We start from the raw sequence: 15,101 nt of genomic DNA, 5'->3' as shown, positions 1-15,101 counted from the left end.
CTCAAAGAATCCTGAACAGAAAAAAAAGATACAGAAAACATTTTATAAAACCTTACTTTGGCACAAAGTTAACAAGCATTTTAAGCTGCTTTTAAATCAGTGTTAACTATTCTATACATGCAGTTTTATGATATTATATTAAGGATATTAAATCATTTTGGTAGTGCTCAAAATACAGCATTTTAAGATGGTGACTTTTGCTTCTTGAAAGAATTTGGTTGTACCAGCAGTGCTGCAGCTCTCTCACAGACTTGTGAGTGCAACATCTCATATCTCATATATCACACATACCTCAGCTCTAAGTCAGTTTTTAGTAATGAATTCAAGATGATTTTCAAGCAAAAATCCACATAAACCTCTGAATCCATCATCGTCATCATCTTGCACCTCTCAACCAACCAAAACTGTGTTTATTCACCTGCCATCCACCTCATTTGTTTACAAGCACTCTGCTGCTGACATCTAGTGGCCAAAACTCAAACAACTCCAAAGACACCTGCCACAAGCTTGTTGGTATGCTGCTAAGAAATCTGATGGGCACAAACTTTTGTGCATCAGCAGCATCGGAGAAGACTCACAGAGGTCAGCTGTTGACAGAAGCTTGCTCATAAATGCTGCAGAAATCACCAATACCAACTCCACTTTGTATAATTTTCCTGATTATAATGTTACTCTCTGTAAACGGGCAAGTTTTGAAACCCGACCCCCGTCGACTCTGCAATAGGATGCAGAGAGGAGCCCTTGAAGCCTGCTGAGATCCAGCCGAGTGTCTTGCTGCAGTGCGGAGTGACGCTCAGAATATCAAAAGCTCTGCATCCTGAGCACACAGTGAACTGAGGTAAACGATGCAGCCATTTGTCACCATCGCACTCACGCTAATGTGGAAAGATGTGGGGCCTGTTATGCAGAGGCACACTCTGCGTCAAAAACAATTACACCAGCACTTCCATTAACAGCCAAAGAGGCAAGACTGTAGAGAAAAAAACAACTGTTTCCCACCAGGAGGACAAACAGCAGGATCCTAATTTATATGATTATTTCTCCAAGAACCAAATAACAGGGCAACAATGACATCTTCTATTATATATGGGCAAAAAGAAACATTAAAATAGTCTGAGAACATATTCCAAGATGCAGTAATCAGTATACACTGTGTGTACTACTTAGTGAACATCCTGGACAGTAAAGTACTGGCAGTCAGATTAAAGAGCAGTAAAGTTATTTTACTGTGGACCTGTTATCTGCAAAAAACTTTCTGTTACTGTAGAAGATGAACAGTAGGAAGGGCAATAAATTACTGTCAACCAAATGTTGTATAACACTTTTCATGCAGATTAGTGCAGAACAAACAGCACAACATGAAAATATGCAGTAAAAAGCAACTCAGTATCAATGAACACGAAGAAAAATTAAAGAATACAATAATTTTTAAAAATTGCCTACAAGTCTAATAAGAACACCTCAAATAAACTTGAGAACAACTAGAATATAGCATGAATTCGGCCACTTGTCTGTCTTGTTTATGACCATATATCAGTGTTTTTCCTGTATGCAACATTTTAACAGCTACTCTGAATGCAGGCTGTAAGTTTCCTCCACGGGGGGGGGGCTGGGAGGCAAAATGATGAAGCTGTAAACTGATGTAAATGGCCCGTATTTATATAGCGCTTTACTAGTCCCTAAGGACCCCAAGGCGCTTTACATATCCAGTCATCCACACATTCACACACAGGTCATGGCAAGCTACATTGTAGCCACAGCCACCCTGGGGCGCACTGACAGAGGCGAGGCTGCCGGACACTGGCGCCACCGGGCCCTCTGACCACCACCAGTAGGCAACGGGTGAAGTGTCTTGGTGAAGGACACAACGACCGAGACTGTCCAAGCCGGGGCTCGAACCGGCAACCTTCCGATTACAAGGCAAACTCCCAACTCTTGAGCCACGAGTTGGCTTCAGTGACATCAAAGCCTCACTTTTCACATCTAGTTTCAAAACACCAAAATGGTGACAACGAAAACGTTGAACGCGAGGCTTCAAACAGGACTTTAGTAACCAATGAGTGGCACCACATGTTCACTTATTTCGTTTTTTCTTATTAGGGCAAAAAAGCCGATGGTAGGTTGACAAGATACATGAGCTAACTTAATACACCAAATGTATATCAACACATAACAACCACAACAACTAAAGTGTGTGACACAAAATAACAACTACCACATCATTTTCAAATTAATGGTTTGAATATGAGCAGTTACAGTCCAATGAGTCTGTTAAGCTAGCCCGAGAAAAACTACTGTAAAAAAACAAAACAAAAAGTGCTAAAGCTTTATTAGAAGTCAGTGTATAAAATGCAAAAATGATTGAAACCAAAGGTAAATGTAATAGAAAAAGAACTTTTATTTACAAAGTGTAAACTTCCAGCAAAAATCAACTCCTTAAAATGATACAAAAATACATCCAGTCTTTATTTTCAGTATTTACATGTGTGAAAATATGACACAAGACCGCTCCAGTAACAACCGACCATACTGATATTTATGCAGAATTAAAATTTAGAGTCCTCAGCGGACATATACATCCATGTTTTCCATATAACATCTTAATTTAACTATAAATAATTGAAATATATGAGAACTAGTTGAGTGCTGTATAGTGCTTAGTTTAATTTTTGGCACATTGTGAAATATAAGAGAAAATCATTACATGGCTGTGATGCAACCGACACAGGAGATATTTCTGAAGATCTTTAGAAATACAAGCTAAACTTTTATTTATATTTTGTTAGTTTTTAAAGGAGAATGAGCACCGTCTTGTTATCAAAAGAAAATGATCAAGTTTTCCAAATTAGCAGCACTACAGTAAACGTTCAGCTTTAAAAAGTGACTTAAAATCCATCCCTTCATCGATACAGCTCGAAAGGAAACATTAGTAAGAAAGAAAACTTTCTATTTATTAAAAAACAAAAGAAAGAAAATATGGTAAACATCTCTACATGGTGGGAAAAATGTCAAATTAAATATGTTACTACTGCTTTAAAATGATGATCATTTGGATGTTTAGAGATATGAACACGTTAATCATTTCAGGGGAAATCCAGACTGCCAGAATTCATTTTTTACTCATCATTTAAAGAACAAGACCTAAACTTTTAGTTAAAACCCCTGAACATAATGTGCAGGAAAACAACCGCCTGCTGGGGTTAAGAAATGGGACGCGCCACCATGCAGCAGGAAAAACAAGAAAAGCTTTAACATAATTACTTTTTCCTGCCTGAACAAAAAAAATAAATTAAACTAAGAAAAAAAAATGTTATTTTAGAAAGATACCTCTCCTTACGCTTCAAGCTCCTCCCACCACATAAGCATCCCCACTCTCTCAGGTGAAAGTCCTCTGCACAAAGCCATTTAGCAAGTGGGTCTCATTTCATAAGCAGACTTAAACATTTTGCCACTTAAAGATGGGGCATTTTTGGAGAAAACATCACAAATTATAATTTAAGTGGTTCAACGGGGATTTAGGCTCCTCCTCTACCTTCTGTTTGTTTTTCATCCCATAACAAGACATGAAAAGTAATAATAGTATAGATGGGTAGAAATAGTATCAATAGTTTAATCACAAAAAATAGAGAAAAATAAATATTGTTGTAACTCCGTGAAGCAATCTGTATGAAATCATTAATTTAACTTGCAGCCACTCTTGGAGAGGACTTGAAAAGGGTTTTCCCTTTTAATAATAAAATCACATACTGAATTAAACACCCCAGCATTTAATGTTCATCCTGTTTTTGTTGTTTATGTGGGGAAGAAACTGCAGATTCCTTGAACATTCCTACTTTCCTCAGTGGACCTGCAGCGCTTCAGCACCAAATGCGGAAACGAGCGAGGAGAGGGAGATGGTCCGATGAGTGCCGATGGTTAGGCAGGCCGTTGACTTCCTCGAGCTCCGCCTGGCCGACCAATGACAGCCTGCCCAGCAGCTGGAGGCCCCGCCCACCTGGAAGTGAGGGAGGTGGAACGAAATCTTTCAGAGAAAAAGGACAGAGGGAAAAGAGAGAAACTGAATTAAAGAGATTAAAGATTAAAGAAGAAGCAGAAGGAATTCAGAGATAGTGGCTTCCAGCAGGTATTACTTAATACAGCTTTAAGATCTTACTGTTTGAAAAGTCACCAGTGACGGTATGGTAACATAAAGACAAATAAATGAATTAACCCATAAAAAAGTAGGAAATCGACTCCATTTAAACAGCACATCTCATTTTTAAGCCACTCCAAGCAGAGAAACAACAGTCACCCTTTCACATTAACTCATACAGAAGTTTTTTATTTCTCACGCCTCTGTCACAGTTTTGAGGGTTCAGTGTCAACAAAGGACATTTGGATATGGAAGCTAAAAACAGCCATAAAGGCACATTCAGCAGCAGTAGTGAAAGGGTTTGTACATGTAAAGGATTTAACAGCCTGCTCAATCTATTAACAGCCTTTTAGAGACATTTGTTCCCAGACGGACCCATGATCATCTACAGAAAGCATATTATTGCCAATATAGACGCTTACAGCAATTAAAGGAAATGTACCTATCTTTAAAGTCTGAGATTTTAAAAGACTTAAATACTAATAGAAATACTAAAGAAAATCTGACCTTTGTGTGTTTGTGTGTTTGTGAGAGAGCGTACCGGGACTATACAGGATGTAATCCACTGTCAGGGCCGTGCGGGAGTGACAGGTGGTGATCTCAGGTCTCCTGTCAGGCATCAGGTGATGTTGATAAGACGACTGCAGCTTCAGGCTGTGCTCGATCCTCCACGCTCTGCATACGCGTGGTTAGAGAGAGTTTGTCCATTTTTATTATGGCGACAACCAGCTTTTCAATTACTGAGAACTAAAAAGGCAGAAATGAAAGGAGGAGGGAGTGACGAGAGAAGGACGGCGAGACTTTACCTGCTGAATTCATAAGCAGCTTTGGCAGCGAGATCCTCCACACTGAGATTAGAGATCGCTCCCTCTACAGCTGACGGAGAGAAAAGGACAGGCGGTTGTTAGTGACGAGGTTCAACACACTAATCACTAAACTCTATTAACATCTCTCAGGCAAACTGGCGACAATCCAGGACAACATGAGTAACTTTCTAAGCAAAGTCTGAATAAAAGATTAAACAAATGGAGATCAAAGTCAAACCTGCCTAATCACGTGCTGCACTGCGAAGTGGATGTTAAATTAAATGCAGGTTAAGCTTTGGAGGCCTGAATTTTTCTAGACATCATCCGATAGAGAAGCACACATAATTACACTTATTATTTTAAGTACATACATATGTTCATACCGACAAAAATGGCTATCTGGAGTATACCAGTACAGGCATGATGTACTCATAATGGTCAGAAAATTGGAAGTGGATGGTTGGACACTTTGTGCCCTCAATAGCTGAAGGAGAGGAGAAAAAAAAGCAAACCATTGATACAGTTCTATATTATTAGAGGATTCGCTATATTTTGATTTCTAATAAGTCCTTTGAGACAGAGCTAAACGCAGCCACAGGGAGTCCACGAGCCAGTGCACTACTAGCACCAGTCTGAGGCCTGGATAAACAGGCAGGGTCGAGTCAGGAAGATCATTCAGTGTAAAATCATCGAGAAGTAGCTCTTCGACTTGAACCATTTCTCACACTTTTTGCACACTAAGCAGCTGATTATGTAGCGTGCACAGTGTACTACTGGAAGTGCTTTCAGACACCTTGCGTCTTTAACCTGCCAGCTCACGAGCACACAGTGATGTGGGATTTCTGACAGCACCGTATGAGAAAAGAGCAGAAACTGCAAGTGGTCGTCAACTATCCTGCCGGCTGCATGTTCCACTCAGGCATCTCTCTCACGTAAACCAGGCACGATATGCCCTGAAGTGCAGCTGACGCAAACCGACTCCCACTGTGCTCTAAGTGTGAGAAACCACCTCTCTGAACAACGAGCCGGCTGGAATCTTTTGACTTTTTCCAGAATTCTTTTGAGAAAACAGCTTTTCCAAAGTTTACCTGTAGGGCTGGTGGGCGAGGTCTCAGCACTAGCTTTGTTTTCATACTGGCACTGATGGGTTATTCCCAGGCTGGGAGACCAGATTGGAGACATGAGGAGACGCTGACCTCTGGGACTGTTTTCCTGACCTGACACCTACACAAACACCCAGAAAAGAAAAGGGGGAAAGAAAAACAAAACGGAGAAGTGAGTGTTGGGGATTGAAGCATCGAGTATTTCTTTTTTTGATGAGTGGGAAATGGACACTGTGAGGCGACAGAAACCAGGCAAAAACAAATTGGATTTACTGAACTGAAAACCACAGATGACAGTTTTGCATGAATGACCATCAACGACCAGAATGTCTACTAACTATAAGTTAATTGATCAGTTTGTGAGTGGCACAATATTCTCACCATGCCAATCTGCATTCCACTATACTGCAGGCAGCCTGTGGTCAGGAAACTGTACAGTGGACTCCAGGGAGCAGAGTTAAAATCCCCACATAAAACCACTGGGTTAACCTGCCCGTTTGGGAGGCGGGACAGTCGGTTGATCTCAGCCAATAAGATTGCCAGCTGGGCCAGTTTGATGTCACCTCGCCGGGGGTTGTAGAGAAGGTGGGTGTTGGCGACACAGATGAATGAGGAGGGATTTAAATGACTGAAGCTCTTGTTAGGTCGCAACAGCACAACCAATCCCACGTTGTCTCGGTCGAGGAGGGTGTCGCCGGGCCGGAAAAACTCGACGGGATTGGAGGAGAGGAGGGAGAAGCGGGAGGTTTTGAAGACAACGGCACAACCGTCTGGTTTCTTTCCTGTCCGCTTTTTATACTCACAGTGATAACCTGACAAACACACACAAAGATGGGTTATTATATTAAAAATATCATGAATAAATGACAAAGAAATATCACAGACAGAAACAATCAAATTATATCAAATTTTACCACAGCAAAAAGGCCTTAAACCTGGGCTGGCTCTTATATATTGCTTTTCCCACCAGCTCAGCATGCTTTATATAACATTTCAACCTCAGAAAACACTTTAATGATGAGTTTTCAGATCCATCTGAAGTAAAATAACCAATAAAGCAGGTTGTGAATTAGGGTGTGACAGTGAAACTGAGTTTGTGATCAGACTCACAACTCAGAAGATCGATTAAAAAAAAAGAGAAATGAAATGAAAGGAGCAAAATGCTCGAGTCTCGACTCCGAAAAGCAGTGAGTGGCAATAACGTCGCTTTACCCATCTTTAATATACAGTCTGTTTGCACTAGTTAGGGAAGATTTATCTGTCTTCACTTTTTTTGTCTTTCACTTTTAACGGCCCTCCCAAGCACACACATGTACACACAAAAATGAGCAGCAGTACCTAGTGCCTGGAGAGCAGGCTTAATCTGGTTTTCATAGTGGTCCTCCTGCACTTCCTGAAGACACAGGATCTAAAAAAAAAAAAAACAACAACAAAAAAACCTCTCATAAATTTATGATGAAGAGCCAAAAGTATATGGACACGTTTACCAACACCCTTCTGTGCATTTTGCTGTTTTCTGGTGGTTTGCAACTCCTATTAATGATGCAGCACAATGACTTTGAACCACTGTGTGTTACAAACTCTGTGGCAACAATTTCACTTCTGCTTTAAATGGGCTTAATCGATACGTTAATGTCAACTCCAAATAACCTAGGATAAAGGATCAGATAAAGGATCCAGTGCAGCCTATAAGTTTTGATAAGATGAGTAACAAGATATTTAAAAGATCAGGATGCACAGCCTGTAACTTGTGATGGCCAAACTCCTAACAGGTTTTACTGAATGTAACTCTCTAAACTTAAGCACAACAGAAGTAAAAGAGAAGAGTCATCATTACAAGTGGAATGAATAAACTCTCCCCAAAAAATGAACACTTGATTAGTTTAATTGCCAGTAACCAGTAGATAATATGTTCCTTTTATGGCCCAGCCCAGGTTTACCACTGAACATCAGGGCAAAACTTCCTCCTGAGACCATTAAACTATACGTATTAATACGTTTTATGACACTGCATCCCCTCACATCAGCATTGTGGTGCTGGATCTCTGCCAGTAGGTTATGCAGTCGGTATTCCCAAGGCAGGACGTCCGGGTCACAGTGTCGGTACAGGTAGGCATTGTCCTCCAGAAGCTGCTGGGAGAGGATGTTGTAGGACATCACCGAGAAGTCAAAGACTGAACTGTCGCCTGGTGGGTGGAGGTCAGTGCTGCAGGACTCCCAGTGTCTTTGAAGAGCTGAGGAGAGATGAGACAAATGGAGAGCTGGAAATATAATCTCTAAATATGAAGAAATAGAATCTGCAGCCAGAAGACAAGAATTAGCCATTTCTGTGTGCAATTTGCTTTTAGTCTGAATTGTATTGACCAGTTAATTACACTGAAACAGGCACCGTCTCCATGCAGGTTCACAGCCTGTTTTGAACACAAAAGTAGGATTGAATCTGTCAAAATGTCCATTTCCAAACCACAGGCCAGATTGCTGTTCTGGTCTTTGACATGATTCAGCTGCTTTCCCCAAAAAGGGTTCCCACTGTGGGACAGACAGGACCTCCACCTTTGCTTTTACTTGGACTTTTTCAGATTTAGATTATTGCTCTGTGGAGGGAAAATTTCCTAGCTGATCTCTTAATGGAGACTCTGCTTCCAACATGTTTTCAAGCAGCAGAAAAGACACATCAAAACTGTAATTATACTTAACAAAAGGACTCACATTTCACAGCCCTTCTTGGTGGAGAGGGCTGCGTGTTTCCTCCAGGTACCTGCCCCAGGTTTGAGGGGCAAGTGGTGCTGCGAGGCTGCCCTCCATCACTACATCCATCCCTCTGCTGCTCTGAAGTCCCTTTTGTGTCCCTGTGAGGCCCATCCAGCTCCTGAGACCCCCTCCCTTTGAACCATTGGTTGGGTTTGTGCATCACTGGCTGTGATTCTTTATGTCCTTCTTGCTGATGATGATGATGATGATGACGATGATAATGATGATGATCTCTGTCTGCACTCTCTCTTCGCTGTCTGTCTTTAGTCTCACTTTTAGTCCTTTCCACATTTTTATCTCTGCTGGTTTCCCCTCTGACATCTTTCCCGACATTATTCTTCACTCTGTCTTTAGTTCCATCGTTGAAGTGGTGACTAGATCGAAGGCTGCCATCTTTTCTGGAATCTAGGTGATGGTGCTCCCTCTTGGACCCTCCCTCCTTACCCTCTGTTGCTCCTCCTCTGGGTCCCTCCTTTTCTTTATTTTGTTCTTTTCTTTCCTCTCCACTCTTCCTCCGTTTGTAGGGCGGCCCTCTGTCTCTGTCGGGGAACTCCATCAAGTGGTCTGCAGAGGTGTGGAATGAGCGGCAAGCACCAAAGTCACCAAGGTTGATGTTCAGGGGGTGTAATGCCCTGTGAGTGAAAGATTCAAGGGCAGACGGGTGGGAGTGGGGAAGTCGAGAAGGCCAGGGTGGAAACCCTGGCACCGACCACCATGGATGAGGGGTGGGAATGAATTGGGGAAGGAAGGAGGACGCAGAGGAATCGGTGTTGCTCTTGAAGCGGGCCTGGGAAAGAGCAGGAAGACTGCAGAGTGGGAAAGATGAGCTCAAAGAGCTCAGCCGGCGAAGGAACATGGGATGACTGGAGGGAGACATTTGGGGGGGGGGAATCAATACACGGAGCCGATGTCTGCAGGTTCTCAGTTGTGAGAATTTGCTATTTTTACATCCATATGTCTTTTATCTAACTGCAGGTTAGATTAAATGATAAAAAAAAATTTCTGCCAGTTAGATTTAAGGATAACTTATTGTCTGAAATAACACGATGAGAGAATGATCTAAGTGGAGGCAAAAATTACTTTCAAAACCATATATTTAGTTTAAAATCGCAAAAATAACTGGCAAAAAGCCCAGGGGTGTCCAAGAACATGTTATCAAAACTGTTATATGAACTCTTCATTAAACATGCAACTTTCTAGCTGCTTTGTTGAAATGACAGCTACCAGAAGCAGCGATGGCTAAGCTAGTTGCTAACTACCTGCTGCTTCCCTGGTTGTTTTGGAGCACTTCTAGTTAAAACTGATGTGTGTTTAAATGTGGATTACACAACAAACGAGTAGGCGAATACTAAAAGGACGAATCACCAATCAGAAGTTGACGTTGCGTTTGTTATAAATGATTTCAACCGCATTGAAAATTAACAGAACTCAAACACTGTGATTAGTTTTTAACCCGGAGCTGCTAGCTCACGTCGACTTACGTGTCGTCATCGGCGACTTTGTTTAAGCCTCAGCTTGGGTGCATTTTCAGACACAACGAGATAACAGGATGGAAGTTTCGACCTTTGAGTTTGAATCTGCAGTCAGATCAAGACAAGTCGAGTCCCCGAAATCCTACGTAACTAAACGTAAAAACAAAGCGCGGAATGAGGCGTTGGCTTCATGTACCGTCAGTATTTTCGTCAAATCCAACAGGGACAACATACGGCGCAGATTTTGTGTGCTAACGTACCAGTGTAGCTACAAAAAAGGTGTGTCAAATATTAAAGAGTGGGATGACAGCTAACGAAACAAACACTCCGCTTTTACAGAGGAATCTTGCTCTTTGCCAAAGCTGGTAGCGCAACTCACAACATTTTCAAGGCTACATAAATGCATCACCATCACTCTCGCATGCGTCTCTTTCTCGCGCTGGATGTTGTAGTCTTTTACTTGAGTTAGTTAACAGTGAGTGATATGGTTCAAACTATTGAAGGTACTACAGACAACCGGGTACGGTGCGGAAAGTGGTCCGGGTGCAACGTAACTTACCATTGCTTATACATTTTTATCGAGCGCATTATGAAATGTCACTTCAAACGTTGAGGTTATCAGTTATAAAAGCGATAGCGACTCATTATTAAAGAAACCCGTGAATTATGTCAACAGCTAGGATTCTTTATTGAAAGCGCCGTGAATGAAGAATTAAAACAAAGGTCATTGTACTTACGTAAAAGCGAGCCTCTCGAAGACAGCGGTGTCGTTTAAAGCCTCTTTAAACACAAAATGTCACCTTCCAGTCTGTGTCATTTTCTGTTATAATGCGTCGTTGAAATCTGAAATAGAGCTGTCTTGTGTCGGAGTAATAGTTTGCTGAGTGTGGCTAGAGAAGCAGTGGTTTGTTAGAGCTGAGGAGTGGGCACAGAGGCAATGAACGGTATCTCTCTCTCTCTCTGTGTGTGTGTTTGGACAAACAAACCCTGCCTCGTTCCAGTTTTGTTCCCCAGTTTTCACAAATGAAGAATTTTCTAGCTAATTTTCAGATTTGGAGTACTATGGTGTCAGCACAAAAATCGTCCCCATGTGTATATTCACAGAATTTTTTTGAGTTACATGAAGGCTCGTGTAAACGGACGGAGAGCCTAATGATGCATTTAAAACTCGAAAATCTGGGCAGTACGGACCATTGTGTGTTGACAATGGTCTGTGTTCATGACAAGAAACTTCTTAAAGCAGACAAAGAAACTTAAACCAAACAGAATCAGAATCCTTTTGTCATGAATTGTTTAATTGTCATTAAACATCAAAGATTCAATGAAATTAGAAGCAGCTACATGGTAGTAGCATTTAGAATAAATTAGAAGAAAAAAAAAAACCCCAATAAAAACAAGAATACCAACTATAAAACTATACAAATGTACAGGGGTTATATAGATCCGAAAGCGGGCGCACGTGTGTGTTGTATGAGTGTGAGCAGTACTGATGTGTGAGTTTGTGAGTTTGGCTGGGGTGCACGTGTGTTCAATACAGCGATGGTTCATGGAAAGAAACTGTTCGTGAGTCTGCTAGTCTTGGTTTGGATGGACCCGTAGAGTCTCCCAGAGGGCAGCAGATCAAACAGGTGGAGGTGGGATGGAGGATGGGTGGAGTCTTGTGTGATTGCATTAGCTCTGCAGCAGTAGTGGGATGTATAGATGTCTGCAACCGAGGGGTGGGGGCAGCTGATGAACTCCTGCACTGTGTTGACCTCTTCCACTCATCCTGGGAGCAGTGTGTGAACCACACTGTGGTGCAGTATGTGAGGATGCTCTGGATGACTGAGTGATGGAGGTCACCAGCAGTTTTGCAGAGATGCTGTTCCTTTTGAGCACTCTCAGGTAGGAGGTGGAGGTGTTTGCAGCCCAGGAGAGGTCAGCAGAGAGGTGGGGGGTGTAGACAGGAAGGGTGGCCTTTATGTGCTTTAAGACCAGCTGTTCCAGGGACTTAGTGATCACAGGTATGAGTGCATTGGGGTGGAAGTTGTTGAGGCTGTTTGTAGATTATTTTTTGGGTACAGGAATGATTAAAGTGGACTTTGAGTGTGAGAAGAAGGTGTTTAGTTCTTTTGTTAATGCATGCTCAGGTCCACAACTGTGTTGGACTGCCCCCTGAATTTGGTAATATGGTGGACCTAAAAGCAGATTTGCGTGGTTTGAGGAGTGTTTTGACATGACTGTTCATCCAGGTGTGACCAGGAGATATTTTATTTTGTATTCTTATGATCACAGTTATAATTAGAAGTATCAATCATTAATCATTTACCATTGTGGAATCTGATGACAGTATAATCTTTGTTTTAAATCTATGGTAATCTGAGTAAAGATTAATGTATGCAGGTTATCATCATTGTAATCAAGTCTCAAATGGTATCCACAGCATTGTATTCACCGTCCATAACTGGAGGGTCCAGCAGGACCTTGTTCTAATTCATTTGCAGACCTACATCAGAACATGCACATAGAGAGTTATGTAAACACGCACGTTCACCCTTATTTACACAGGGAGGTCATGTCAGGACATTCTCTAGTTGGACACGCAGGCTCACAGAACTGCACAACATGACATGTCACACACTTGTTTTTCTCTAAAGTATCATCTGATGTTTGTATAAGGAGAACTTTGGACTATGGGGAGACTGTTATCATTTCCAGTAAGGTCTAACTGTGTGATGTCATCATGGGTTTATATAAGGATGGGGAACGGTCCACTCTTTGGAGATCTGTGGCTGTACGCTTGTCTTCCCATGCTTCTGTCTTAGAAGCATGTAATAAAATCACTATTTTTGTCACCTACACGGACTCGGCTGTTTTTCCTTCTTACCCAAACTGAACCAGACGTAACAACTTGGTGCCGAAACTCCGGTTGGGGGAGAGGGGAGCTTGCAGCTATCGTGTGGGTGACAAACAGGGGCGAAGGCCAGCAGCCTATCTGAGTGCCGCCAGGCGACATAAAAAAGGTGAGTGCCGCCTGTTGATTTTTATCCAAAGGCGCTATATTGGAAGTTAAAACTAAATTTAATTAAATAATATTCACTCAGTATAGGCTTCTGGCGTTGGTCCATAGTGATCTTGAGTAATTAGTTTTAAAATAGGGCATAGTAGTCTGACTAAATTCATTGCTGTTTATTTTGGGGGTGAATTTTGAGTTAAGAAGTTATGTGTTTAAGTTAATACGGTTTAAGGTGTGTGGAAACAAATAAATACGGTTTAAGAGGTTTAAATGTGGGTTGACTGGGAATGCCAGCCAGTCAATCGGTAGTGTAGGGATAATTTGGTTTTGATTGGGTAGCAAAAACGCGGTTTTGGGCTTCAGATAATTAAACGGGGGGGCTGAGAGCTCACCGTGAGGCTTTTAACACAAGTAAATTTGTTTAGGACTGAGAAGCTAGGCTCTCTAAGAATGCAGTTCGTTCAGCAGGTGGCGCTGACACCTGATCGCGGACGCGTGGTTAGGTTCTAGCCCGGTTTGGCCTCCCGCTGGGGACTTGGGACTCCCGGTTAATTGGCCAGGTAATCTATGAGTGATTGCCTTCTACTGCATTTTTTGATCGACAGGTCTGGGACCGGCCGGGACCACATAACGTCGTTGGTCTGAGAGTTTTAAGTAAAGCTGAAGGCGTGGGTTTGGTACCAGCGCCGGACGTGGAGCTCCTTTCCAGCTGCGGGAAACGGTTATAAATTAAGTAGAATTTAGTAATTTGACCGTTTTTCAAGGCGGCGTACTTGAAACGGTAATTGATCAGCAAGAGCCGGGCTCTGGGCTGAAAGATGCTTTTAAATTAGTCAAAAATTTAGGAACACCAGCAGAGAAATAGAGAAGTGAGATAAAGTTGTTCTGGCATATGGTGTTTTCTTAGGAATTCGAGCGCTATCGGGAGGGCGTTCCCGAGGTGTGTATTGACCAGCAAGGCTAGGCCTGGGCTATAGGTGCTTTTAAATTAGTCAAAAAGTTAGGTGTAACCTCTTCTGGCATATGACGTCTATACGGGCCCGTGTGTATATTGTATATAAATTAGAGTGTGTGTGTGTGTAGGTGTGTCTGTGAGAGAAAGACAAGGTGGGGGCCGAGTGCTGTGTGTGTGTGACTTTCTGCATGACAGAAGAGGAGAAGTAGGTCAGTTGATTTTCTGTGAAATGATAATAGTCAAGAAAAAGGGAAAACAACAAAGTGTGGAAGTGTGAGTGAGATATTGTCTCTGACTGGGGAAGCAGTGAGAGTAGAGGTCACCTTATTCCCCTGCTGGACACAAGAGAGAACAGGATTTGGAGTGTTGTGGAGGAAAATGATTAGTAATAACATCAAGCAGTTTTTGTGTTTGCAGTCAAGAACATATGAAATTTTTACTTGTGGGGTTTAAAGTTAGTAAAGAGTTAGTAAAGAGTTAAATCAACCCTCCTCAAGGGTTCAATAATTTAGGCAGTTATGTTTATACAAATACTAAATGTATGTTTAGTGTCTTCATACAGGTGTTTTTTCTTAACCTGGAAACCTGAGTACGGAAGCAGAAGACAGGCCAAGCTTTGGCTAAAAATTCACGGCTGGACACCAGAGTTGTCCCCACCCCTCCCGGAAAAAAAGAGAGAATGTAGTTTTAGGCAGGTTTTTCTCGCAGAACTGCTCTGGGTGCTGTGTCCCTGAATCTCACCAGTGTTAACCTCTGGCGGAAGACATGGAAAAAAGGAAAAGATGTTCCTGGTAAATGACTGAAACAAATAAAACCACACACAACCAGAGAAAGGTATGAGAAGTGTGAGGAACAGACACATGTGCGTGTTAGTGAAATGCCTCGTT

The 15,101-nt window shown here is 42.0% G+C and overlaps 1 protein-coding gene across 4 annotated transcripts; it reads right to left on the bottom strand.

The window, feature by feature from the left end:
- Window positions 1-2,393: 2,393 nt before the first annotated feature.
- angel2 (angel homolog 2 (Drosophila)) lies at window positions 2,394-11,241 on the bottom strand. 4 transcript variants are annotated; one of them, XM_085382427.1, is made up of 9 exons: window positions 10,274-10,938; window positions 8,751-9,655; window positions 8,064-8,275; window positions 7,380-7,449; window positions 6,423-6,853; window positions 6,027-6,162; window positions 4,939-5,008; window positions 4,674-4,807; window positions 2,394-3,994 (listed from the first exon to the last, which is right to left on the bottom strand). In XM_085382427.1, the coding sequence occupies exons 2-9, from the start codon at window positions 9,646-9,648 to the stop codon at window positions 3,858-3,860; spliced, it is 2,088 nt and encodes a 695-aa protein (XP_085238553.1). In that variant the 5' UTR covers window positions 9,649-9,655; window positions 10,274-10,938; the 3' UTR covers window positions 2,394-3,857. The 4 variants fall into 4 exon arrangements, with proteins under 4 accessions (XP_085238553.1, XP_085238550.1, XP_085238552.1 ...); XM_085382426.1 differs by lacking the exon at window positions 10,274-10,938 and adding an exon at window positions 11,002-11,241 and having other exon boundaries at window positions 2,395-4,021; XM_085382425.1 differs by having other exon boundaries at window positions 2,395-4,021; window positions 10,274-10,772.
- Between the last annotated feature and the right edge of the window lie 3,860 nt (window positions 11,242-15,101).

The sequence above is a fragment of the Rhamphochromis longiceps genome, linkage group LG15 (genome assembly GCF_057381845.1).
Source record: "Rhamphochromis longiceps isolate RC_006_pf linkage group LG15, R_longiceps_female_GT1.1, whole genome shotgun sequence".
In the NCBI taxonomy this organism is placed as follows: domain Eukaryota; kingdom Metazoa; phylum Chordata; class Actinopteri; order Cichliformes; family Cichlidae; genus Rhamphochromis; species Rhamphochromis longiceps.
The sequence above is the reverse complement of the archived record's forward strand: the minus strand, read 5'-3'. Positions and strand labels throughout refer to the sequence as shown.